Source organism: Prunus avium, chromosome 7, assembly GCF_965620075.1.
Source record: "Prunus avium chromosome 7, drPruAviu1.hap1.1, whole genome shotgun sequence".
Lineage (NCBI taxonomy): Eukaryota > Viridiplantae > Streptophyta > Magnoliopsida > Rosales > Rosaceae > Prunus > Prunus avium.
In genome coordinates this window covers 23,582,998-23,610,344 of record NC_142290.1, presented here as the reverse complement: position 1 = coordinate 23,610,344, position 27,347 = coordinate 23,582,998, and the positions used below count along the sequence as shown (strand labels likewise).

General features: G+C 44.4%; 2 protein-coding genes and 1 pseudogene across 3 annotated transcripts; 2 read left to right on the top strand and 1 right to left on the bottom strand.

Annotated features, from left to right (window-relative positions):
- The first annotated feature begins 2,745 nt into the window (after positions 1-2,745).
- On the top strand, positions 2,746-3,733 carry LOC148293182 (uncharacterized). The gene is made up of 2 exons (XM_088244439.1): positions 2,746-3,225; positions 3,299-3,733. The coding sequence occupies exons 1-2, from the start codon at positions 3,094-3,096 to the stop codon at positions 3,731-3,733; spliced, it is 567 nt and encodes a 188-aa protein (XP_088100565.1). The 5' UTR covers positions 2,746-3,093.
- Positions 3,734-4,038: 305 nt separating this feature from the next.
- LOC148293181 (uncharacterized) lies at positions 4,039-4,859 on the bottom strand. Its single transcript, XM_088244615.1, has 2 exons — positions 4,731-4,859; positions 4,039-4,638 (listed from the first exon to the last, which is right to left on the bottom strand). Exons 1-2 carry the CDS (start codon positions 4,857-4,859, stop codon positions 4,039-4,041), a joined length of 729 nt encoding a protein of 242 aa, XP_088100741.1.
- A 21,143-nt stretch (positions 4,860-26,002) lies between these two features.
- Positions 26,003-27,143, top strand: LOC110770268 (uncharacterized; annotated as a pseudogene). Its single transcript, XR_015825768.1, has 2 exons — positions 26,003-26,646; positions 26,929-27,143. The product of XR_015825768.1 is annotated as an uncharacterized LOC110770268 (transcript).
- The last annotated feature ends 204 nt before the right edge of the window (positions 27,144-27,347 follow it).

The following is a 27,347-nucleotide window of genomic DNA, read 5'->3' as shown; positions in this document are numbered from 1 at the left end:
CCCTTCACTCAGTTTTGGCATTTGTCCTTAAATTGGATACTGATTGTAAATGCTAGTTTCTTTCATTTAATTATATATTGAATGGTTTGAATGACAAACAGTAGCAAAAGTAATATTTATATTGGCATTCATTAATGATTAGTCTCTACTTGTACAACTAGCAGTGTTATGGTAAATGTTCTATTTGTTTTTTATTTGAGGGTTGATAGTCGGTAGGCTATTAATGGTGTGGTATACCCACAGTTAACCATCAAATAGAAATAAAGAGGGCCATAGCCGTCCAATATAATCATCAATTTTATTTTATTAACTTAATTTCCCGCTGGTTTGCTTTGGTCAACTTTCCCGCTGGTTTAAAGAATTCAAAATACGAAAGTTCAAATAGGTGGGAGAATGCCACTATAAAACAGAGAACCTTTGTATTCATATGAACAGAGAAGAACGAAACCACTTCCAACCAACTCACCCTCAAACCCAAACATAGCAAATCAAAATGAGTGACTTCTTGAGGGAGCTTACTGAGGGAGCTTACTTGAGGGACCTTTGTATTCATATAATCAGCAAGCTACTGTGGTCATGGAGATGAGCTCCACAATGCAGGCTGCTGGTTTCTCAGATTTAGCAGCAGCATTGGAAGCCCTTCGATATGTGGGAAATGTAAATGGATCTATTAATGCTTTGCCTCACCTGGAAATCTAAATGGAGGTTGGAATACTGTTTCATCTCTAAACTGTGCATGTTTTGTGGGTTAGCAATGGGGAAAATGTGGGAAATCTGCTATGAGAAGTTTGGCACCTTATTATAATAAACATGGGATGTGCTTCATGATGGGGAGTTAGGACAACCTTTTGAATATAAGTTGCAGTGGCCAAATATATGTAAATAGTGGCCAAGTGTGTACAAAAATGATAGTACAAAACATGCATCTGCTATGTAAATATTTTTGGATCATATCGATATGAAGCATGGGTTGTGTAAAGTTGTTTGGATAATATGAAATATTGGGTTGCTGTGTTCAGTTTTCATTCAAGGCAAATACATAACATTGATGAATTAAATGAAGTCAATAGAATAATATGCAAAACAGCCCCCAAATCGTATTCGAATATGTGCAGATTTTTAAAATAAAATACACATTCTTATCAATATTAAAAGTAATATATGAATGGGGACTGATGGCTGTAAGTGTATTACATAAATGATAGGGTGTTATTAAATGGGTACTCATACAATGGGAACTGATATTGAACCAACGGGAATTGTTGTATATTTGCATTTCTAAGGGAGAAGATACTAAAACTAAGATCTGTCTTGTTTGAAGAGTACACAATTGCAAACTGATATGTTATATATGATTAGTGTCTAATATAATAGACACCATTCCAAATATCAGAGCCCAAGCTTGGAGCCATCGAAAATGGCTTGGCTTAACTCAAATGGCTTGTTTCTTAAAAGCTTTTTCTTTAATGGAAAATAGGGAAGGACTGACTAAGTAAATGGTACCCAAAAAACAATAGCAACCCCAAACTAGGATACTGATTTAAAAATAGTGGCTGCATAGTCTCTATTGGTTAATGGAGACAATTTATTGTCTCAAAACTTAACTTAGGGGACAAATCTGAATCAGTACATAGTGTGTGTTTTTTTAGTAGTGATGGTACAATATGAGGGTGAGAGGGGTGAGCCATCCACAGACTCTGGGTTAGCTTCATATAATAGGATGCAGATGAATTACAAAGAATTAGAGGACGTATGTGATCGGGTTCTAGCCTTGGCTTATACACCAGAGGTGGGCTCGAGTAATCAGGCATCCCCATTTGGGTCCGTAGGTGTAGCCGTGGCTTCAGCTTCAGAGGGAGTGGAAATACGGGTTGGTGTCCCATTGGCGAAGCGGAATACTCTTACAGAAGTAAAGTTGGCCGAGCTTCGGACATATTATTGTATTCCACCTTATGTAGGCTTGAGATTACCCACTGCAGTTGATGTGGTTAGATATCCTCCAGAGGGCTCAGTGTTGATTGTTACAGATATGTACCTGCATGGCTTCAGACTACCGTTTCATCCTTGGGTGCAGATGATGTTGGCTAGGCTGGGGTATGCGCCTGGGCAATATAATCCCAACTTTTGGATTCTTCTTCATGGGATTTATATTGCCTGGTGGTTGGTTGGGTTGGATGAGCCAACCTTTGAGCAGTTCATGTACTTGTACTCAATTTTGAAGCAACATGGGAGTTTTGGCTGGGTACAAGCCAATTGCCGAAAGGCAAAAGAGAGAGGTTATTTTATTCGTGACATGCCTTCTACCCAGAAGTCCTGGAGGAACAGGTGGTGCTTGGCCTATGGTGATTGGGAGTGTTCTCCAGGGAAGACCGTTGCCAAACACATTCCTACCCACTTCCAGTCTATAGGTCCTTGGTCCCATCCTTCAAGAGTAATTGCTGTTTTGTTTTGTTCATTCTTGGTTTTCCATTGTTGCTTGTGCAGGTCTAAATGGCGGAGTAGTATATAACCTTTGTTGCAGGTTCGGTGAAGTGGGGACCAATCGCCAAGGAGCAAGAAGAGGAATTTGAGAAGGTGAGGTCATTGTTGTCTGAGACCGAGCGGGAGTACCGAAACCTAGTCACCCAGAAGAACCTGTTTGAGTATGAACTGTTGCAAGGAAGTAAGTACCTAGGTCACCTTTGTTGTTTGTCTTCTGATTCCTTTTGTAATTGTGACTAACTTAGCTTTGGATGTGCAGTGGCAGGTGTGATAAAGGGCAGCATGAAGGTTGTGGTGGATATTGATGAGGCCGAGATGCAGAAGCGGCTGAGGGAGTCTTGGGCCAAGAAGGCGGACAAGGGGGGGAGCCAGCATGCGACTAGGAAGCGGCCCAAGGGTGATGATGAGGGGCTGGTTGCTGACATGCTGGGGAAGAGGAACGCGCTGGAGGAAGCTCACTAGAGTGTGATGGGGGCAGGGCCTAGGCTTCCTCCCTTTAACCTACAGGCACCGCCGAAGCTACCCTTCGGTATTGATGATGTGTTTGCTGAAGGGGTGGAGAAGGTGGACTTCTCCAAGCTGCGTCGATAGAAGAAGGAGGTGAACTTGGCAATGCATTGGCAGGAAGTTCCCTTGGTGAACATCTTCCTGGAAGGTGTGAAGAGTGATCCTGAGGCTCTGGCGAAGACTCAGGCCTCCAACTATGCAGATCGGGCCCAGAAGACGATTCTCACGTCTGCTTATGTAAGTGATATATGTTAATGAATTTGTGCTTATCATTCTAGTTTGCTCTGACTAATGATGCTTTGTGTTGTAGACCTTTGGCGAGATGTATGTCAACATGGCTAAGGCAGATAAGGAGATTCAGAGGCTGAAAAAGTGCGATGAGCTGGCCAAGAGCAAGATGGCAGAGGCGCATGACGCCATCCGAGAGAGGAACACCTTGTTGTTGCAGAAGGCGGAGTTGGCCAAAGAGGTGGAAGAGCTGAAACGGTCGAAGGCCAAGGAGGTAGCTGCGGCCCGTGCCGAGGCGGTTGAGTCGTTCCGATCATCAGATGAGCTGAGGAGTTACATCATGGACCGGTTGGTGGATGAGCAGCTTCGCTGGGAGGAGAGGCTGGCGAGGTTCAACCCTTCGGTTGAAATCAACTTCGATATGAGTGGCGAGCCTCCTTCACCTAGTCCTACTACCGATGCCACTGCAGCCACGCCACAGTCAGAGCCGACCACCACAGATGCCGCTTCTACCTAGTGTTTGAAGGCGTTGCCTTCCTTATGTACCTTAGTTATTTTTTGGGACTTGATGTTTGTCTTTGCTATGTATGAACATTTTGCCTTACTTGGGGCAAGTGCATGTTGATTTGCTATGATATTAGACTTGTTGTCTTTTGATATCGGTTGTGCTTAGCAAAATGATAATCATGTGATTGGTAAGAATTAGCCAAAGTCAGGCAGTTCATTAGTTAAATGCCGAAAGGCAAAAGGTACAAGAGATGGTTGAGTCAAGTCTCAAGACCAAAGTGTAAGAAAACATGTTGTCCTAGGGTCTAGGTGTGTTTACTTATAATAGTACTTGAGATGATCAGCGTTCCAAGGATGAGGCAAAGTCTTGCCCTTGGGATCATGAAGCTGATAAGTGCCGGGGCGGCAGACTTTGGTAATCTCATAAGGACCTTCCCATGTAGGGCCTAGGGTACCTTCAGTAGGGTTCTTGGTGGCCAAGGAAACCTTGCGTATGACCCAGTCCCCGGTCTTGAAAGCACGGGGTTTGACTCGGGAGTCGTAGTACTTGGCGATACGCTGTTCGTATGCGACGTTGCGCATGTTGGATTGGTCACGAAGCTCATCAATGAAGTCGAGGTTTAGTGCTAACTGCTCATCATTGGCTTCGGCATCATAAGTGGAGGTTCGGTATGTGGGCTGGCCAATCTCCACTGGGGCCACGGCTTCGGTACCAAAGGAAAGAGAAGACGGTGTTTCTCCTGTGGAGGTACGGAAGGTGGTGCGGTAGGACCAGAGGACCTTTGGGAGTAACTCTGGCCAGCAACCTTTGGCTTTGTCAAGCTTGGTCTTCAGGGTCTTCTTGATGATTTTGTTTACAGCTTCGACCTGGCCATTGGACTGAGGATGGGCTGGGGAGGCGAAGCAAAGACGTATCTTGAGGTTGAACAAAATTGTTTGAACTTTGCATTGTCAAATTGCCGGCCATTGTCCATGACGATGGTGTGAGGGATGCCGAAATGACATACGATATTCTGCCATACGAATGTTTCGATTCGAGTCGCGGTGATTGTGGCCAAGGCTTCAGCTTCGGTCCACTTAGTAAAGTAGTCTACGGCAACAACCGCGTATTTAACCTGGCCTTTGCCTTCAGGCATAGGTCCAATGAGGTCAAGTCCTCATTGGGCGAATGGCCAAGGACTGACCATGGTTGTCAATGGTTCAGCTGGAAGTTGAGGGATGTTGGAAAATCGCTGACACTTATCGCACTTCTAGGTGAAGGCCTGGGCATCTGTGTGAAGTGAAGGCTAGAAGTATCCTTGTTGAATGGCCTTGTGCGCTAGTGAGCGAGCGCCTGAATGATTGCCGCATATGCCCTCATGGATCTCTCGAAGGACATAGTTACCTTCCTCTGGGGTAAGGTACCGAAGGTAGGGGAGGTTGAAGCCGCGCTTGTATAGAGAGCCATTGATGATCAGGTATTGAGCGGAGCGATAACGAACACGCCGTGCTTCAGCAGGATCAGCAGGCAGTGTCTGATTTTGCAGGAATTGAAAGATGGGGTCCATCTAAGTAGGGCTGTGATCAATGGTATAGATAAGTGGGGTTTGTGTGCTAGGGCGATCCAGGATTTCGATGTGGATGTTGAGGCCGATGCCCTGGTCCAGGGCCAAGGCTAGCCTAGCCAGAGCATCGGCGTGGCTGTTTTCTAAGCATGGTACCTGGCTAATGAGATAAGCATCAAAAGTTGTCAGCAGGTGGCGGGTATGCTGGAGATATGCTGTCATAGAGATGTCTTTGGCAGTGAAGTCCTGGTTGACTTGATGAACAACGAGGCTAGCGTCACTGAATATCTGGATTTGTTTAGCGCCCATCTCATTGGCTAGCCGAAGGCCAGCTAGGAGTGCTTCATATTTGGCCGCATTGTTGGAGGCATGGAATTGAAAGCGGAGGGCATACTAAAGGACGACTCTATCTAGGGAGATAAGAACAAGGCCAGCCCTACATCCCTGGGCATTGGAGGAGCCATCCACGTACAATGTCCATAAGGCTGGGTAAGGTCGAGGGTGCCGTTGCTGGCGACGTGGACCAAGTTTGAGGGAGGAGTGGGCTCATGAGGTATGAACTGGGGGGTCGTCGAAGCTTGGGGTTTTGTGAACTCAGAGATGAAGTCTACGACCTTCTATCCTTTGGTAGCTGGGCGAGGCTTATAGTGGATATCAAATTCACCAAGCTCGATGGCCCACTTGACCAGCTTACCAGAAGTCTCTGGCTTCTGCAACACTTGTCTGAGCGGTTGGTTGGTTAGAACATGAATGGTATGTGCCTGGAAATAAGGTCTCAGGCATCTAGCGGAAACAACCAATGCGAAGGCTAGTTTCTCAATGTCTGGGTACTGAACCTCGGCATCTTGTAAAGCCTTGCTGACATAATGCACCGGGTGCTCAGCACCCTCATGAGGCCGAATAAGCACCGAACTAACTGCCGTGGCCGAGACGGATAGGTAAATCGTGAGGATGTCTCCAGGCTCGGGGGTTGACAATAAAGAGGCCCGGCTCATGTACTCCTTGAGCTCGCTGAAAGCCGTGTCACACTCTGGGGTCCAGGTGATGTTACGCTTAGTACCCTTGAGAGCTTTCAAGAAGGGGCCGCAGCGATCCGTAGCCTTGGAGAAAAACCTGGTGAGGGCTGCGATGCTCCCAGTTAGGCTCTGGATGTCCTTGACCGTCTTCGGCACCTTCATGTCTAAGATAGCCTTTATCTTTTCTGGATTAGCCTCAATACCCCGCTGGCAGATCATGAAGCCAAGGAATTTTCCTGAAGCCACGCTGAAGGCGCACTTTGTGGGGTTGAGTCTCATTTTGTACTGCTTTAGGATGGCGAACATAGTAGAGAGGTTTGGGATGTGCTGGTCAGCGGTGCGACTCTTAACCAGCATATCATCCACATAAACTTCCATAGTGTTGCTGATCAGCGGACCGAAGATGCTGTTCACAAGGCGCTGGTAAGTGGCGCCAGCGTTTTTGAGGCCGAAGGGCATTACCTTATAACAATAGAGACCACGATCTGTAATGAAGGAGGTGTGGGCTTGGTCCTCAGGGTGTATGAAGATCTGGTTGTACCCAGAATAGGCATCCATGAAGCTAAGAAGGGCGTGGCCTGCCGTGGCATCCACGAGTTGGTCGATTCTAGGTAGAGGGAAGCTATCCTTCGGACAAGCTCGATTAAGGTTGGTGTAGTCCACACACATGCGCCAGCCTTTCATCAATTTGCGGACCATCACTACATTAGCCAGCCAGGTGGGATAGTCCACCTCCTTGATGAATCCAATGCTGCTCAGTTTGTCAACTTCCGCCTTCAGAGCTTCGTACCTCTCTGGGTCATAGGCACGACGCTTCTTCTGAACGGGTCTGATGGCAGGATTGATGCTGAGCGGATGAGAATGTTTGTGCCTGATAAATCACGGCCATAAGCTGGCCGAAGGAGCCCCTTCTCTCGGCCCTGGCACTTGTTCGTAAAAACTGAAACGCAGCGTTTCGCCAGGGTACTTCGCCTTCCTAAAGACAAAAGAAGAAATGCTAAGGCATGATCATCTCGCCCTCAAGCGCAGGTCGAGGCCGAGGCCGAACAAAATCGCGGCCGGAAATATTAAAGTCAGATCATCACGTGATAGCAGGGACCCAGGCTTCATTTAATGAAGTAGTGCCTGTTTAATGCAGCAAACCCACTGGCCACAAAGAAGCATGTAATGCATGAGGGAAGGTGGGAAGTGACTGAAGTCAGGATTTGGTGATGAGGATCAGAGTGATTAGACGTAGACATTCTCACAAGAATTCTGACAGCCTGAGATATTGGTTCACCAGCTATCCAGGCCATAAATGCGTCTCCACGGCCAGAAGCTCAGAACCCACGATCAAGAGCGGCGGCCGAGATTCACCGGGATTTCTGGGGTCACACCACCATACTTCACGATCCCAAATGTCGATTGGACTGCCCACTTGCTCCAATCCAGCTCCACCATGCGGATTTTTAGCCTCGATTACTCCTTCAGAGACTCTTCCTATAAATACAAGACTCGAGCCACATTCAAAGGGTTCAACACCAAAACCAAGCCTCCCACGGAGCAACTTATTTTTTTCTGTAATACACTTTCAATATCTTTACTTGCTTTCCTAGGAGTAGTGTTAGATTGTAAGGAAAATCCATTCATCAATATATCATATGACCCTTGATTTTCAAGGCGCCGGAGCACCATCCTTGTTGTTCGTTCACTCACCCCATATATCACACGACCGTCGCTCCTTGAGCAGCGCGCCGGAGCACCGCCCAAAACCCACCACCAACACCATCACTCAACGGCCTTGTAGTTCAGGCCGTGAACCTAACAGCCGAGACCAGTTCCTCTCTCGGCTACAATCGTTTGATTAGGAAGACAGTTCAAACAGGCGCACTACTTATCCATCCAACATTCATCAACACATCGACGCACGGTAGACCGTGCTGGCACGCCCGCGCACAACCGCACCGTACCCAAAAGCAGGAAACTGTGTGTTAACGCAAATCCCCTCGGCCCGGAACTCCAAGCTGTGAGATTTGCGTGGGAGACACTTTTGGCACGCCCAGTGGGACACTTGTCAAAAATTTATGGTGGAAACTAGGGCACAGGCAAAGCTCAAAAACAAGGCCGTCGAAATGACTTCTGATACTCCTGAGTCCACTTCACCAATTACCGTGACCGAACATACGGTCGGAATCTCGGCCAGCGTTCCAGTAATGACGGATCGTACGGCCGAGTCCATACAGGAACAAGCAGTAATGGAGGATTTGATGTCCAGGCAGGCTTGCAGGATGGAAACATCCTTCATGGCCACGATGGACAGATTCTCTTCAGAGCTACGAACGCTTTTCCAGGAGAGAATGCCGGTGACTTCGCCCGCAACACCCCCTGGAGCCGGACATAGAAGCCAGGAACGTGAAAGGATTGAGCCATACGGCGAAAGCAGCAACCTTGGCGTCTTTTCCCGTACCCAAGCGTTAGGCTACGGCCAGCATTCATTGCCGCCGACTAACAGCTGGGGGTAGTCCCAGCCCACAAGGGCGAGTCCCGGACCAAACCAACCGGCAAAGAAAGCATGTAGCCTGCTCCACGCTCTAGCCAAAGCATTCAGGAGGAGTCCTACGGTGTCTACGGCCGAGAAATTCGGCCCAACCCATACTTTGGCCGATCAAGCACAGTCCGGCCAAAGCAGTATGACCGAAGCGTTACCACAACAATGCGATCAGAAAGGCTTGGCCGCCACGCTGCCAGAGCAAATATACGATCCGGCCATTCCGACGACAACGCGGACCTATCTAGGTTCCTAGTATGATGCCATCCAACAGAACCAGGTGGTTATATCTCGATGGCCAGCGGACCGAGCTCATCTCGGCCAAACCCACGGCGTTCCTCTGAAACTACCCGGCTCGGTCGAAATGACCGGGCCCCGTGCTCAGAAGACCCAACAGGAAAGGCCGCGAAACGAGGCGCGACAGGGCAAGCCTTTTCAAAGGTCTCAGATCGAAGACATCCGAGCTGTCTTGAAAGACGTTTCAATACAGGGGGAATCGGGGGCACCAAGGTGCACAAAGCCGTGCCTATTAAGCAAGCCCATGGTTTGGCGCAATTTATTTCCCAAATTTTTTTGGGAACGCCGCGCCTCAAAAAACTCGGCCGTGGGTACATCTCCTTATATCTTGGCCGACGGCCACTGATGAACCACTAAAGCGGATGACGCCCGGGAATTTAGAAGATCCGAAAGAGTCGAGACTTGACGTCTACAACTCGGCGCAAGTTCAAAAGAAAATGGCACCGAGGACCTACGACAAGAAAGTCAAGAAAAAGAAAAAAGGAAGGTAGGCGGAGGGGCTAAAGCGAAAGGCCCGGCCGTCATATAGAAAAGGAAAGTATACATTTCGTTTTTTAGAAAAGAAGGCCCTTGCCTTACATTTAGTTAAAAAGGGGCATTACTTACGAAAAAGAACGGCCAGTCACGGCCGAAATAATATATATATATATATATATATATATGTGTAAATAAAATAATGTATGTGAATTTTTATTACATCACAGAAAAGAGAAAAAGAAAAATAGTTGAAATGGCCGCTCTTTGCCCGCTTAGACCCCTTCGCTGAACATCCCCCAGATCAGGCAGGTGATCCTTCTCCAAGCAATGTCCCCACCGTTGATGTCCGCCTGCATCTCGCTCGAAACAGCTTCCGCTCGGCCAAGGCCTTCTTCGTCTCAGTCGCTGCTTTGAGGATTCGCTTGGCCAAGGATTTCAGCTCGCTCCCGGCTGCGACCGCGCCATCTCGGCGTTGGAGGATGAGATCTCGGCGAGCCTGGAGCTCGGTAATCTGGGCCTCAACCTGCGCAAGCTCTTCATTCTCTCGTTGGACGACGAGGTCATTTTCTTTCAGTCGGGCCATTGCAGGTTGAACTTGTTCTTTAATCACCTCCAGATCCTGCTCGAGCGAGCTCCCCTCGGCCATCCGCGTGGCAGCTTCAGCATACCGGCCGATCATCTCCTCGCCTTCGGCCAGACGGGCTTGCAGTTCATCTAGTTGAGCCGAGTCGAGCAGATCGAGCGCCATGGCCGTATCCAAGCAGGACCTAAACTCCGTAATCGCCCCAGCGGCGGTCATTTGCCGAACATCAAGGAGAAGGAACTCCTGGAGCCGTTCAATAACGGTCTTGGAGTCCTCGTCCAAGGGAGTCGAGGCCGAGCTTCCCCCTTCCTCATGGAGGCTAGCGTATAGCTCCTCAAGATCATCGGAGGAGGTGGCCTCCTAAACATAAGAGGGAGAAGGGGTAAGAGATAATTAACTAGGACATAAAGGGATAAACAAAAAAGAGGTCGAATACTCACGGGGAGCGAAAGGTCGGTCATCACCGCCGAAGTAGTCCGCAGGAGACTCGGCACACTCACGACCGTGGCTCTAGTCATCACTGGCTCGGCCACGACCGTTGAGTCCTGGAACGACGGCATAGGAGGCATGGTCGCGACAACCATGGCCAGCGGCGGCGACGATTGAGGAGGCTAGAGACAAAAGTTCGGTCAGAAGTGTAGAACAGATCAAAAGAGAACAATAAAGCCAAGTATATTGAAGGCGGATTCTTACCGAGCGAAAGGAGATGCCGCTTGGGCGACGAGGGGTGGACGGCAAAGGCCCACTTGGCACGTCCACAGTAGGCTCTTCGGCGGCCTTGTCGGTTGCTTCCTCAGCGGCCTCTTCATCGGCCTCCTCACCGCCCTCATCGCCGACCTCTTCGGTAGCTCCCTCGGTGGCCTCTTCGGCGACTTCCTCGGCAATCTCTCCGGTTGCCCCTTCTGCAGTCTCCTTGGCAGGCGGCACGTCTGCGGGCGCAATCTTAGCATCCAGCGCCTCAGCCACTTCTTCGGCGGTGGCCGCCTCCTCAACCATCGCCTCTGCGGCTCCCACCTCCTCGACCACCGTGTGGGCGGCGGCCTGAGGACATTCCAGTCCTGGAAGTCTCCCCCGTCTAAAGCCGAAAGATCCACTAGATTGTTTTTCAGATGGGCCACAAGCCTCTCTGGCATTCCGCCATTAATGGAGGGGCCGAGTACGCAGGAATCAGTGGGGGCACCATCGTCATCAGCCCAGGGCGTGATGATGTCAGGGAGGATCGAGCCCTGAATATCTCGGCAAATAGCCTCGAATTCAGTTTGGAAGGTTTGGGACCGAACTTCAACAGATGTGGGGGTATTGGAGGCCATTAGAGCAGGCTTAAGATGAGTGTTTAAAGGGGAAATGCGAAAAAAGGGTAATGAACGCAAGGAACACTGGTGGAAAAGCTTAAAAGAAAAGGAATAAGGTCTGTAGGTTCTGGAAAATCGCGAGCTCACGAGGGATTCTCTGGTAACCTTGGAGGTGCGAAAGTTTGATGGGTTTTGAAGGTTGGAGAAATGGGTTTTTTTGACAAAGCTTGGGCGTCTGAGGATTCTGAAAGCGTAAGGAGAAAGCAAGGAAGTCTGGGTTTTTATATTGGCGCTAGAATTCGAAACGAAAGGGTGTGTCTCTCTCGAGAGACGTAACGTTCTGTTAGCACGCTCAACAGGCGCAACGACGTGTCAAAAGCCCAGAGGCCGTCGCTTCCTCTGACAAAGCGAAGCGACGCCCTGGGCAATGATGGCCTACACGACGTGCTTGAGGCATTAAATGCGCCGACTGGCCTGCGTATTTAATGCCCCAGTTGTCAATCACTTCAGAAAGGAATGCAAAGGGTCCATCCCTTGGAATCCATTCGGCCCCTACCCATGCCGAGGCCGAAGAATCCAGGGATGTGGGGGCAATGTTTGTGCCTGATAAATCACGGCCATAAGCTGGCCGAAGGAGCCCCTTCTCTCGGCCCTGGCACTTGTTCGTAAAAACTGAAACGCAGCGTTTCGCCATCCTAAAAACAAAAGAAGAAATGCTAAGGCATGATCATCTCGGCCTCAAGCGCAGGCCGAGGCCGAGGCCGAACAAAATCGCGGCCGGAAATATTAAAGTCAGATCATCACGTGATAGCAGGGACCCAGGCTTCATTTAATGAAGTAGTGCATGTTTAATGCAGCAAACCCACTGGCCACAAAGAAGCATTTAATGCATGAGGGAAGGTGGGAAGTGACTGAAGTCAGGATTTGGTGATGAGGATCAGAGTGATTAGACGTGGACATTCTCACAAGAATTCTGATAGCCTGAGATATTGGTTCACCAACTATCCAGGCCATAAATGCGTCTCCACGGCCAGAAGCTCAGAACCCACGATCAAGAGCGGCGGCCGAGAATCACCGGAATTTCTGGGGTCACACCACCATACTTCACGATCCCAAATGTCGATTGGACTGCCCACTTGCTCCAATCCAGCTCCACTATGCGGATTTTTAGCCTCGATTACTCCTCCAAAGACTCTTCCTATAAATACAAGACTCGAGCCACATTCAAAGGGTTCAACACCAAAACCAAGCCTCCCACGGAGCAACTTATTTTTTCCTGTAATGCACTTTCAATATATTTACTTGCTTTCCTAGGAGTAGTGTTAGATTGTAAGGAAAATCCATTCATCAATATATCATACGACCCTTGATTTTCAAGGCGCCGGAGCACCATCCTTGTTGTTCGTTCACTCACCCCATATATCACACGACCGTCGCTCCCTGAGCAGTGTGCCAGAGCACCGCCCAAAACCCACCACCAACACCATCACTCAACGGCCTTGTAGTTCAGGCCGTGAACCTAACAGCCGAGACCAGTTCCTCTCTCGGCTACAATCGTTTGATTAGGAAGACAGTTCAAACAGGCGCACCACTCAAAACCCACCACCAACACCATCACTCAACGGCCTTGTAGTTCAGGCCGTGAACCTAACAGCCGAGACCAGTTCCTCTCTCGGCTACAATCGTTTGATTAGGAAGACAGTTCAAACAGGCGCACCACTTATCCATCCAACACTCATCAACACATCGACGCACGGTAGACCGTGCTGGCACGCCTGCGCACAACCGCACCGCACCCAAAAGCAGGAAACCGCGTGTTAACGCACATCCCCTCGGCCCGGAACTCCAGGCCGTGAGATTTGCGCGGCAGACAGAGAAATGACATCAGGTGATATGTCTGGCATGTCGTTTGATGAGCACATAAACTATCACATTTATTATCCCTAAATATATTTGTTAGTAATTGATTTTCTTACAATTTTAGTTAATTAGGTTTGTTTTTCACTTTTGCACTTGCTTACATACCCATTACATAATTGATGATGATTTCATTATTTTATCTTAAGGTTGAAGAAGATCATTGGATGCTAGTAGGTAAATGGGTGCAACACTTAACCAAAAGAAAGGATTGAATAACAAAAGCAAGTAGAAGTGGAGCATCAATTGAAGAAAAGAAGAAATATTAAGATGAGGGTTACGGTTGTGCATTGAAGAAGATGAAGAATTTGGAGAATGGAGTCATCAACACTATGGAATAAGTAATGGAAGCAAATTGGCAATTGGTTTGATGGCAAGTGGAATACATATTAAATTCATGAATGGAGGGGTTTAATGAATTTAGAATTGCTCCCATTTTCCTATAAATAGGAGAAGCTATGGCATTGTAAAATCACACCAAGCTCCACAACTCTTGAGCTTTCTCTCTTCCCTCCATCTTTCTAAGTTTTAATTTCTATTTTTAGTTTAATTTTATTATGGGGAACTAACTCCCTAGCTAAGGCTAGGGAGAAAGCTTTTAATATAAGTGTGTAATTTTTATTAGTTTGATCCAAACCTAAGCTTTAATGTGAATTTGTAGTTTTTGTTCAAATGGAATTTGTAGTTTTCTTTTTAATTAATTGATGGATGTTTGATAATCTATTTCATGGGTTCAATCATGTTTTTCCCATTGTGTAGTAAAAACTTTCATGCTTTTAAAAGAGAAGAGAATTACCAAAGATTAATAGAATTTTGATGAAGATTATTTTTTGATAGTTTGTTGCCAATGGTACAAGTTATGCTTAGAATACTCCTAAAGGAAATTAAAAAGGGCTTTAATTATTTTGAACAACTACAAAGGAAAATATTTTGTGGATCAAATTATTAAGAGTTGCATGCTTATGTTAAAAATGGAAACCCAATGCCTTAGTGTTTTAATCAATTAAATTTTCTCTAAATCAAATCTTGCATAAATCAACCTCTCAATCATACTTGTTCTTTTTCATCTCTATTATTTTCTTTACACTGCTCTCTGTGGATACGACACTCGGACTTCCGAGCTACACTGCTATACGACACCTCCCTTGGGTTTTGCAAAGTGGTCCGAACATCGTTGTAGGACCAGGTGAAGACCTCGGAGTAAAGGCAAAGGAAAGCTACGAGGTCAAAGCAAAGCTCCTGCGAGAGGGAGGTGCCGATCCGAACCTGCCGATCCGGGACGTCGTCGTGGAGGCTAACAAGCTCAAGGTCTTCCACGGGTTCGGCCTGTTGAGTGACAAATTCCTCCCTAGGGTCCTCAGGTCGTTCAGTTCTAGCTGGAGAAGGGGTTGGGGCCTTAGTTACCGTAAGGGCTTGACCCTTAGTTTGGCGATTGGTAGATTTGACTGCCAAAGCATAGCAGCTTTGAGCCCCTAGTTGGTCGCCGCGCACCGTGCCTGTGCCATGGGGGGTGGGGAATTTCAGTAGTAGCATGTGTGTGGAGACGAATACCTTCATTTGGGATAAGGCTGGGCGGCCGAGGATGACATTGTAGGCTGTAGGACAATCCACGATAAGGAAGGGAGTGGTGGTGGTTGCTCGATGAGGTGCTGAACCAATAGATATAGGGAGATGGATGCTGCCGATGGGCTGAACTATATCGCCAGAGAAGCTCACAAGGGGTGTGATGCTTCGGTCGAGCAAGTGAGCGGGGACCTGGAGTTCGTTGAAGGCATCAGCAAACATCACACTGACCGAGCTGCCAATGTCCACTAGGATACGTCCAACGTCGAAGTTAGAAATGTCTGCCCGGATAATGAGTGGGTCGTCATAGGGGAGAATAACACCACGTTCTTCCTCTTTGTAGAAGGTAATGGGGGCCCAGCCTGTCCTCTGCGTCTTCGGCATGCGTCCTTGCTCGGTGCTGAAAACCTGATGCGCGTAAGAAGATCGAACATAGTGCTTGATGGAATTATTGGATGTCCCAGCCAGGGTGGGGCCGCCGCTGATAGTGGAGATTATGTTGATCTGTCGTTGGCGAGGGTTAGGTGGGGGTGGGAGATTGTGCACATATTTACCCAGCTTCCCCTCACGGATGAGTCCCTCAATGATGTTGCGCAAGGTGATACAAGATTCAGTGTCATGGCCACTGAACTGATGAAAGCGACAGAAGACACCTGTGTTTGGCATGGGCTTGCTGGTCGGTCTTCTGGGGGGAGGCTCGGGTATCATTGGTGCCTCGTGCACCAGGACATTCTCATAGGTGGTGTTGAGGGTGGTGAAGACCTCGAACCTAGGCTTGGGGGTGAAGGGGAGTAGAGCCCGATCACTTGTCCTGGGGGGGTGGCCTTCGCTGGACTGGTGCTGGTTACCATGTCTGCCACGTTTGCTGCTGCTGAAGGTATGCTGGTAGCTATCCTTCCTTTTAGGGTGCGGGGCACCTTAGTTACCTTGGGTGGGAGCAGAATAATGAGGTGGGGCTGGGCTAGGTACCGAAGCAGGTGGGGGATTACCAGAAGTGCCACGTGCCGAAGTGGCCGGGCCACGCTTGGAATTAAAGTACTCAGCCTTTGCATGGACAGCGGCCTGTTTCATCAGTTCGGCGTAGGTGTTCCATTGGTTGCTGTGGACCAGGTAACGGAAGTTGGACTCGCGGAGACCACTCTTGAAAGCGCCGAAGGTTGCCCGATCATCGGTATCTGGGCAACGAGAGTACTCATGGCTGAAGCGGGCTGCATACTCCCGAAGGGATTCGTCCTCACCCTGCCGAAGCATGTACAAGTCATCCGCGGAGTATAGCCGATCAGTCTGGATCATGAAATGGTCCAGGAAGGTTTGCTTCAGACTATCGAAGGAGTTGATGGTCCGGGGTTTCAACTGGTAAAACCAATTCAGAGCTGCTCCACTGAGGGTGGAAGGGAAGAGGAGGCACATGCCTTCGTCACTGAGGCCCTTGCATCCAAGGGCGGACTGGAAGGAGTGGATATGGGTGAGAGGATCCTCTGTGCCAGTGTAGAAGGCAATACGAAGTGGCTGGATGTCCTTCTCCTGATGATAGTTGAGGATACGCTCAGCGAAGGGCCTAGGGCGTGGTTTTGCCCAGAGGGGCTGATGGCGGCGATGCTACTCGCTCTCCAGGCGTCGGACCTTCTCAAAGAGAAGGCGCATAGCTGGGTCAGCATGTGGAAGAGCGTTGGGTGCTGAAGGCCTGTAGGGTTGGGTAGGTGGGGTTGGATAGTCTTCCCAGCACTCGAAGTCTTCGGAGCATTGGGTATCCCAATCCTCAGGGTTATAGGGTTCCCAATCGTCTGAGTCCCCGACTTCCTCCGTGGTGGCTGAACGGGTGGGCTTCGGCAGGGGCCCAAGTTGAGTTGCCTTTGGGTGGTGGAGGTCTACATTAATGTTGATTGGGTCTGGTCGACGCTCCGAGATACGATGCCTACAGTCCCTATAGACTTTAGCTGGGGCGTTGGGTTGGCCTTTTGGTGGGGGAACATGGAGAAATTTTGACTTGGTGTTTTCTGGGTGGAGGTGACCCTTGCCTTTGTCAGGCCTATTTTGTATGGGAGCGCTATGGCGGGAGGTAAGTGGATGGTTCAGTTGGGTGTGCCCAATGTCCTGGGTGTGGTCTTGCTAGGTGAAATGGTGGCCTTTGCCTTCCAGACTATGTTTCAGGGCTTGTTGTGTCGATACAGCTGCACCAAAATGGATTCAGTTGCATCCTCAACTTGTGATACTCGCAAGTGCACGAGCTGTTTGGTAGTATAGCATATGTAAGTGCGAGGTCGATCCACGAGGATTGGTGATTGAATGATCCAATTCATTTTCCCTACACAAAACAGAAACGAAAAAAGAAAGGAAATAAATAAAACAAGAAAGAAAGAAAATAACTAACTCAAGTAGATAAGTTCCCAAGTTCAATTAGATTAACGGATTGATTCTAGCTAAAGTATGATTAAGCCATGGTGTTTGCTCATAACCTTGTGTTCCTAATTCCCTAATTTGATCATTTGTTGTCTAACCTAAAATTAAGCATTAGGAACCCATTAAGCATAGAAGAACAATTTAAACAACCAAGCATGTATCTAATCCCTGTTGTCGAATGTCCATACATACTCTTCCTATTCATAGTTCAATTCGAATTAAAGCATGGTGTATACTCTTAATTCAAACCAAGATAGCTAACATGCAAGCCTAAATGGTGATCAATCATTCAAACTAGCATATTAACTTATAAGCATAATGAATAAGAACATGAACCATAATTGAAACTTGGAAACTAATCAAACTTGAAACTAAAGAAAAGAATTTACATAACAATGAAAATTAAAGTAGAACTTGGAAAGACTTAAAGGAAAATTTCAGCACAAAGATCTCATTATAACAATTGAAAACTAGAAAGAGAAACTAAGAGAATTTGAGGGAGAGAAGGGAAGGGAGCTCTAGAGAAGTGTTTGAGAGCTCCCCCCCTTGGGGTGTGTTTACAAGCTTGGGAAACCTCACTATATATAGGCCTAAGGAAGCTGAAAAACTGAATTAAGTATGGCTAATGCATACAACACTTGTTTTATAAAATCTGAAATGGTTGATGCACTTCACTAATGCATACAACACTTGCATTATAAAATATGAAATGGTTGATGCACTTCACTAATAAATCCCACCAGCAGCCCTAGCTCATCTTCATGTCACCATGACCAAGCTTCCAACCAGAAATAATAGCTCATCCTGAGGTCAGCATGACCAGCAACTTCAAGGGCTTACGAATTGGGCTTCCCTTAAGCAAATTAAGACTTTAAGCACTCAAACTTGAAGTTCAGAATGTCTTCTTTCCAGCCATATATCATTTGGGCCAATCCAAGGTCGGAGGAGGAAGTTAAGGCCAAAACAAATTGCTAACTCATTTTGCGCGCTGATAAAATCCATCCTGAGCATGGCTCTGTGTTTGCTAGGTAACAGACTCCATATTTATCCAATGGGGCTGAATTTTGGATATGTTATATTACACACCCATTGGAACAACTTTCATGAAGAATGTGGCCTCATCCGAGCTATGTAGGTTGCTGAAACAAAGCTTGCAATATGACCTACGAAACTGGGCTGGCAGGGGACTGTAGCCAAAATTGAGTTTGTCTTTAAGCTCTTCATCCATTCATCCAAATTAGGCCCTAACATGCATGGATTGCATCATTTACTATCCAAAGCCCTCATTATTACCTAAAGCTCAATGAACTGAAAGATAAACACAAAAAGGATTAAAAGCACAAGTTTAACTCAAAAACATAACCAAATCATAAGCTAGAAGGGTACAAAATGATATACAATTATGAACCGATCAGGGCTCGGCAATCGTGCTCTAGTTCAACATTTTTGGTGCGAAGGTGTTCGTAGTTTTCGAACATCTTCGCAACGCTGGCACGGAGGCGCTCCACCTCCGCCTGGAGATCTCCTCCTATCGAAGGTTTCCTTCGGGAGGACTCCCCATGGGGGGTGTGGCACTGGGTCTCATTGCTTTCCTCCCTTGGCATACCAGAGTGTGGGGTGAAGAAGAGGCGATGGGGCTTGATAGGAGAAGGAGCCAGCGGAGCTGGTAGAGGGAGTTGGGATTCAGAAGTCGTTTCCCACAGACGGCGCCCAACTGTTGATGCTCAAAATGGGAGAGGGTCAACTTAGAGAGAAGGGGATCGTCTTTGGCAGGGAAAAAGGCTAGGACCTTCGGTAAGGAAAAGGGCTAGGACCTTCGGTAGCTGGGTACCCTGCAGAAGACAAAGTAAGAGAAGCAGTCGTTAAGCTTCGGACACCGATGTGGTGCCAGCCGAAGGCTCTCCGATGCTTAAGTAAGCTATAAGTGGTAACTTTGGCAGAGTAACAGTGAAAGTAAGAAATTAGTTACCCATTTCATCTTGGGTACTGTTCCCTATTTATAGGGAGGTAGAAATGAGAAGTTTGTACAAAGTTCCGATGTGGGACTTTGTGCCAATCATTGTGGTGGTGACACGTGTTCTTGGAGACTAGGTTCGGCAATCGGGAGCTTCGGCAGGTGTTGGTTGCCTTGGAAGGGTGTCTTCCTTCGGCAGGGAAGAAGGCGTGCCTGCCTTGGTCCTAGTCGCTTTGGTGCTAGGTATGCTCGGTTGATTATGGTATAAACAGATTTCAAGAATTTATTGAACTTCTCTTAAGTATTGTGTTAATGCAGGTCCATAAGGTGTAAATTATATTATAGATCATGCAGAGGTTGTGGTTGTTTTCATCCAAGATAAGAAAGTGAAAGAAGTGAGAAATAAATATCTCATCCTGCCCTTTTTTTATCAAATCATATATTCCACAAGATCAGTTTCACAAGCACTAGATGGTTCTAATTGGGAAAAAAAAAATACTTTACTCCTTTAAAACTATCTCCTCTTTCTTTCTGTCTCAAAAATACGGCCGTGCTGTGTCGGGCCAACCCCACTCTTTTGACACCTTTAAAACTATCTCCTCTTCTTTTTGTCTCTTCACGTTCTTCTCTTTTGCACCTCTCTCTCCACCATTCTCTATTGGACTCCATATCTCTCATTCTCTCATAGAACCCCAACCCATATCAACAACCAGTCCCTCTTATGCCCCCTGCACAAGTTTTTTTTTTTTTTTTTTTTTTGGAGGGATTGAGTATTCTACACTGTGGGGAAAAAAAGAAGAAGGAAAAGTTGATGTTTTCTTTGTGATGGAAACGGATTAAACAAACAAAAAACAAAATATTGGGTTTTGTTGGTGATTGTGAAGAAAGGATGAATAGAGAACAAGAAAGCGCTGTGGGAAATTTTCATTTGGGTTTTTGACAATAAATTATTTCTACTAAGTTAAGAATGTTAAATATCTAGGCAGATGTCAATATAGTATTACATAAGGGATAGTGAGTTGTTGGGAGAAATTATTATAGAATAGTATGGTAGTATGATCACGTGTTATAGCTTGTACACGTGCTATAATATAGGTGGACGACAATATTGATATTCCCCCTTTTAAAGAATAGAATCAATAAATATCTATTTATATTATAATATATGGACAAATTACACCACGTGATCGTACTACATGCTAATATTATAGAAATTAGAGAGAAGAACAGAAGAATACTTGAAAGAAAACCAGAGGAGTAAACTCAGAATTGTTATTAAGAGAAAAAAATCACCGAGATATGAAGCAACTCAGGCTTTTTATACAGTAGAGTTTTGCTTAATTTCTAAGTAAGCTCTGTAACTAACTCACATGAATATTACAGCTGTTACAGCTGTGAGCTACACGTGGGTACCACGTGCCTTAGTTAATAACAAATAGCTAACCAATTCTAGAAGCTAAGCTAACTAATTCTTATTTTGGTAAACACTATCGTACTACAATAGTAGAGACTAAATGATATTTCATTTTCACTTTTGAAAAAAAAAGGAGCCATAGATGCAGCGATATGGTGATTTTCATAAAATTCTAGCTTCGAAGTTCTAGGTTTTGTAAAACTTACAAGTGTTTACGTACACATCTAGGTCCTTGTCTATAGTTCTTCCGTATTACGTTTGACGAGGATTTTTGACAAACATTGGTACATTCCGATGTTATGAAGAAAAGAACAAGACAGGAACTTTCCAAAGATTGGAAGTCAAGATTTCTTGTGTCCTAGTAACCAACTGATATTACTAACGAACGAATATTATATGTTGTGTCCTTAAGGCACATGACATTATATGAACATTGGAATTTTCTCCATACAAGGTAACCAAAAGAATTCTCTAATCATGTACGGCTTTACAAAATAAACTTCACATATTCATTTGGTGTGCGGCTTTAATATGATAAATAACTATCCAAAAAACAAGACATAACTTGACATAATTTAAAGCATCCAAAAACCGTTTGTTTTTCTACACATTGATATTCTCACCACCAAACTAAACCCATTTTCCCCACTTCAACAAGTGTTTTATAGAGAACATATATAAATAGGAAACCCATATTCCCAATTATTCAACAACCATAGCACTCATCATTAGCATTCTAGAAAACACAAAGTTGCTTTTAGGGCTCAATTTGGTCATTTTATATCATCTCCATGGACAATATAATCAGTCCCAAGAGGCTCATTAGAAATGCTAGCAAGTGGCAGAAGAGAGATGCTATGGGGAGGAACAAAAATTCATCGCCAAGAGCAGCTACAAACAACATGCTGAATAATATGGTGGGTGAAAAGGGAACTTTTGTTATCTACACCATTGACGGAGGCCGTTTCGTACTGCCATTATCCTATCTCTCAAACTGCATTTTCCAAGAGCTCTTCAAGATGTCTGAAGAAGAGTTTGGCCTCTCAAGTGGTCGTGGGCCAATTATCTTGCCATGTGACTCGCTCTTCATGAATTACATACTCTCATTTCTCCAGCGAGGAACGACTGGAGATTTGGAGAAAGCTTTGCTTGCCAACTCTCTCTTTAGCAGTAGCTGCTCAATTTCCAAATTGCATCAAGGACAAACAAGAAACCCAACCATTCCCTTGTGGTTACTGCTGAGCACATGAAATCATACTAGAAGTTTTGTAAATGAGCGATGGAACTTGAACTGAATGTGAATATATTTGTATATGATGTATAAATACATCATGGAGATCATGCTTTATGTATCTTGGCTTTCCAATGTTTCATGACTTGTTCTTGTACGTTTGTTTTTAGTTTACGTCGCGATAATTTTGCTTCCAGAACTTTCAACCATGGAATTTACAGGAATATTGTAATTGGACACTCAATCATGAATGTGTAACTATAAACTCATTATACGTGTTATGTTTTATCATTGGAGTGAATTCAATACACCGTGTTACGTTTTATAATAATTTGAGTAAATTCAATACACCGTGCAACAAGCGATCTAATAGTATTCCCATCATTTTGATGTTAAGAAGACACTTGCCGAACCACAAAAATCGCAATAGACGACGGTAATCCACCGTCGTGTATCCGGTTTTTCAACCGTTGTGAAATCGACTGACATCTTTTGATGCATAAAACCATGACGGTAAATCCCCGTCGTCTATTATTTGTAAAGATGACACTTTTACTCAAAACCATCGTCTATTAGATGTAAAGACGATGGTTTTTTTCAACAAACCATCTTCTATTAGAGGTAAAGACGACAGTTTTTTTGAAAGAACTGTTGTTTATTATATCCAAAGACGTCGGGTATGTAAAAAACCGTCATCTATTATTTGTGAAGACAACGGTTTCTTGAAATACTGTCGTCTATTAACTGTAAAGACGACGGTTTTTTTAAAAGAACTGTCCTCTATTAGATGTAAAGACGACAGGTTTTTTGAAAGAACTGTCGTTTATTATATCCAAAGACGTCGGGTTTGTTAAAAAACCGTCGTCTATTAATTGTGAAGACGACGGTTTCTTGAAATTTCTATTGTAATGTATAAAATATTTCCTCTATATCTGCAACCCATTCGAGAAACCCTTTAATACAGTCACTTCCCATAAAACATGGAACATCTGCAACATAGGATTGAAGAGCTTGGCTTCGGGCAAATCCACTAGCGCGTTCCTCTTTAATCTTTGATATTTCCCCACGACCATCGTCGATGAGGTTTGCGTATACCTCCCATCTCCGCTCATCATTGAGAAGGAAAATTCTTGCTCTGAATGATGACCCGCTCTGATACCACTTGATGCAACACAAAAGCATGGGTTGTGATGTAGGATAAACTGAAATCCATGAGCGATTGGAATCCACCAAAAAATAGAGAAAATCTCTTAATTTGATTAAGAATATCATAAAACTAATTAATACAATGTCATGAGTTGGCTTAAATAGAAAACCAAGAAATCCTAAAACCGTGGGAAACCTAGGTTCCAGAATATTCCTAAAACTTACCTAATAAGAAAACTAATTAAAATCATATCATGAAAATAATATCCTGATTGATAACTTATTCTAAAATATATAAACATAATATAAATCTTTTCAAAAAATTAAGCAACCCCAAAATCCCAATGATGCGCCGTCCTTCTTTTTCTAGTGCCATAATTGATGCTTAACCAGAATGTTCCTCTCTTGCACAATGTCCTTCCAACTTTGAGCCACTTTATTTTAATTAATATTTCCCACCATAAATGACTCATATATCGTCCTACATCACAACCCAAGGGCAATTACTATTTATATGGGACTAATTTTATTTATACATATGAGATTAATAATAAAAGAATTTGCTAGGTATGTATAAAAAAAAAATCTGAATTTTTTGGTAATTTTTCAGAATTGTTTTAGATTTTTTATAAATTTTTTTATTTGCTGATGTTAGCGCCCTTAGGCAGCAGCTTGGGCTGATCTTGCCCTGGGCCTTGCCTAGGCTTGGTGGACCCCAGCTCTTGCTCGAGATGGATGTTTGCCCTGGAATCACTTTTGGAGGCTTAGGGGGCATTTTGCCTGGGCTGGGCTTCTACGATGGAAGTGCTCTAAGGAGTTGAGCTACTAATTTTCTCCATTGCGAGTTAATTTTGGAGTGGGATGTCAACTTTCTTCAAAATAAAAATAGCGAAAATTTAAGAGTGGTTTTTAACTAAGGAAATATTTTTTTTAGGGCCTCTCCTACTGAAATGGATGATATTTACATAAACTCACACACACATGCTAGGACTCGAATCCAGGACCATCTTTGGGGAGCTTGGCTCCAAATCACTACACCAATGGATCCTTAGCAACTAATTAGAAGGAGTTTTATTAAACAAGTGGATCCTTAGAAACTGAGGAAATTTTATTAAACCAAAGGATCCATAGCAACTAAGGAAATTTTGTTAAGCTTGATCGAAATGTATAGTCTCAAATTCCGCTAAATTACCAGTCATCCCAGGATTTCATAATTGACTTGTACCATGCACTCCAAGTGAGGGTCTTTTCTAAGGCTCCTTTTAACTATTGAATTGAATTGGTTAATTGTTGGATCAAATTGGTTAGTTTGATCCTTTTTATCTAACGGTTAAGAGATATGGTCTCATTTAAGGGCGTTATCTAACACCCTCACTATAGAATGACTCCTATAACGTAGAGATCAAATAAAATATTATGGTCAGTTTAGCATAATAATACTACTACAATAATATTTCCCTATTTTAGACTAGAAGTCTACTTATAAAAATAAAATAAAAATAGAAACTTACTTAAATAATAATAGTGGTCCCTATTGAATTTTGTTGCATATTGAAAATTAAGGGAACTAGCATAAGTTTATAAGGAGTTGAGCTACTCTTCTTCCGCTTTGCAAGTTAATTTTGGAGTGGAAAATCAACTTTCTTCTAAAGGAAAATGGAGAAAATGTAAGAGTGGTTTTTAACTAAGGAATTTGTTTTAGGGTCTCTCCTATTGAAATTGACGATATTCATCTAAACCCACATACACATTAGTGGCGGATGCAGGAATGACCACTCATAGGGTCATAGTGTAAACTACCAAATAATTTTTTAAGATGAAAAAAATATTGAAAATGAAACGATAGTACTTTCACTCATAATTAATGTCAAAAATAATATTACAAGTTACAATTGTCCACGACGAGGTTTCATTTATTTGAATTGAGGCTTAGGGTTTAGAAATTAGAACTTACTTGAATTGAATTGTAAACTTTCACAAAAATAGTGGCGGCAACGGGAATGGCTGGTGGTGAACGGCAGCTAGCACCCTTGGTGGCGGTGGCAAGGGAGGAGATGGTGGTAGAGGTCTTGGGGAGATTGGGGTTAGGGAGGAGAAATATGAAAATTTGGAGTTTGGAGGGTCTGTTTTCGGGTCTGTTTGCTGTTAAGAAGTTGCAGCCCGTTTTTTTATTTTTTTATAAAAGTCCTAGACCAAAACGACGTCGTTTTGGCTAGGTCTTTTTAAAAAAATTGCATTGCCCAAAACGACGTCGTTTTGCAAGGCAGTTTTTAAAAATAAAAAAACTGAAAAGAACCCCAGCCACCGAAGCTTCTTCTTCTCCATGGGGTCATTTCCATGGCTTCCAAGGGCAAAAACCAGTCCCTAACACTAAACTCCAGATCTGCCATGGGGTCGTCTGACCCCATTGACCCCATGGTGGATCCGCCTTTGATACACATGTTAGGACTCGAATCCAGGACAATCTTTGAATCCTTAGCAAGTAATTATAAGGAGTTTTATTAAACTAGTGCATCCTTTGCAACTAAGGAAATTTTATCGAACGAGAGGATCCTTGGCAACTAAGGAAATTTTTTTAAGCTTGAGAGCACCGAAATGTATATGTACTATGTAGTGTTCCTTTGTTCTGAAAAGTATTGTAAAGTAATAAAGAAAGGGAGAAAAAGAGAAAAAAAGAAAAGAAAAAAAAGGTTTTTTCTTCTTTTTTGGCAATAAAAAGGAAAAGTAGACTACCTGTTTAGGGGAGAGGTATTTTGAGTGATTCCCTAACTTTTGCCCTTAATTTTTTTTTCGCAGACACGAATAATTAATTTGAAATGTTTTAGTAAATTTTATTCTAAGACTTTAAATTGATAGGTAACCTAAGCCTCAACATTGCATCAATATCCAAAAAGAAAAAAAAAACATATTGCGTCGATATGGCAACCTCCAATACCACACATGTGAGTTTGAAACTCCTGATCGACACAGGGGCTGCAAAGTTTTGTTTGCCGAAGCCAGCAAGGATGTTGTTGATTTTCTCTTCAGTCTCCTGTCTCTGCCTGTTGCGACTGTGATCAGGCTCCTCTCCGAAGACGGCATGGTTGGTCGCATGGGAAAGCTTTATGAGAGTGTCGAAAATCTCAATGACACATACTTGCAACCCAATCTTGACAAGAACACCTTGCTGAAACCAAAGACCACAGTTGCTGCTGGTGCCAATATCCTTCCTTTGCTGACCAACAATATTAATGTCGACTCGAATTCTAAACAGTTCTACATGTGTTCATGCTGCAATCCCCTTCATATTTCCGATGTTTGTGGAACCCTTTGCCCAAATAGAAGCGATTACATGTCCATTAGGGTGACTTATGTTTCCCCACAAGCTTCTTCTTCTACGGTGGTGGCAAAGTCCGGCTGCGAGGGAGGGTATGTCAAGGGAGTAGTAACATACATGGTCATGGATAACTTGGAGGTGAAGCCAATATTGTCCACCATTTCAAGTATTGCTGTACTTAACCAGTTCAATGTGAAGGATGTTGGTGCTCTTCAAGAGAAGGTGGTTCATCTTGGGATGCAAGAGGTCTGAATATTATTCCTCCTAATAATCTCTATACTTTTACTCTATAATATATAGTGTAACTTGTTATGTTCTCCTGTTGGATTAATATATATTTTCTGTTTAGATTTCATCTTTCATTAATTATATATATATATACTTGTTGGATTAATAAATAAGGCTTGAAGTCAGGCTATTTATGCCGAATCATCATGCAACTCAACATTCAAACTAATTCCTCGTCTCTGCTTTGATTTAAAGCTTATTTGTTTGACATATTGTATGTTTTGTTTTTTCTCTCCGTAGGGTTTGAAGCTGCTGAAGGCAACGTTCGAGACCAGTGCAGTCCTTACCAAAGTGTTCCTGGGGGCCTAAAACGTTTTCTGCTTTGTGAACTAAGGAGATTTGTATTGCTTTATGATGTCATTTTGGAGGTTTCCTTATTTCGGATTTCAATCTTTTCTCATTTCCCTTTGAATGAAGAAATTGTTTGCTTAATTTGATTGGTTAGCTTGCACATGTTCACCCCAAGGCTCGAGCCTCGAGAAATGAATATTATGAAGCATCTCATAATATGAAATGTCATGCTAGGTCAAATATATATATATATATATATGGGGGCGGATCCGTGGCACCATATTTTTGACACAAGTTTTGACACAATTTTTGGACCATTAGATTACTCTACTTTTAATGGTTGAGATTAAACCTAACATGACAAAATA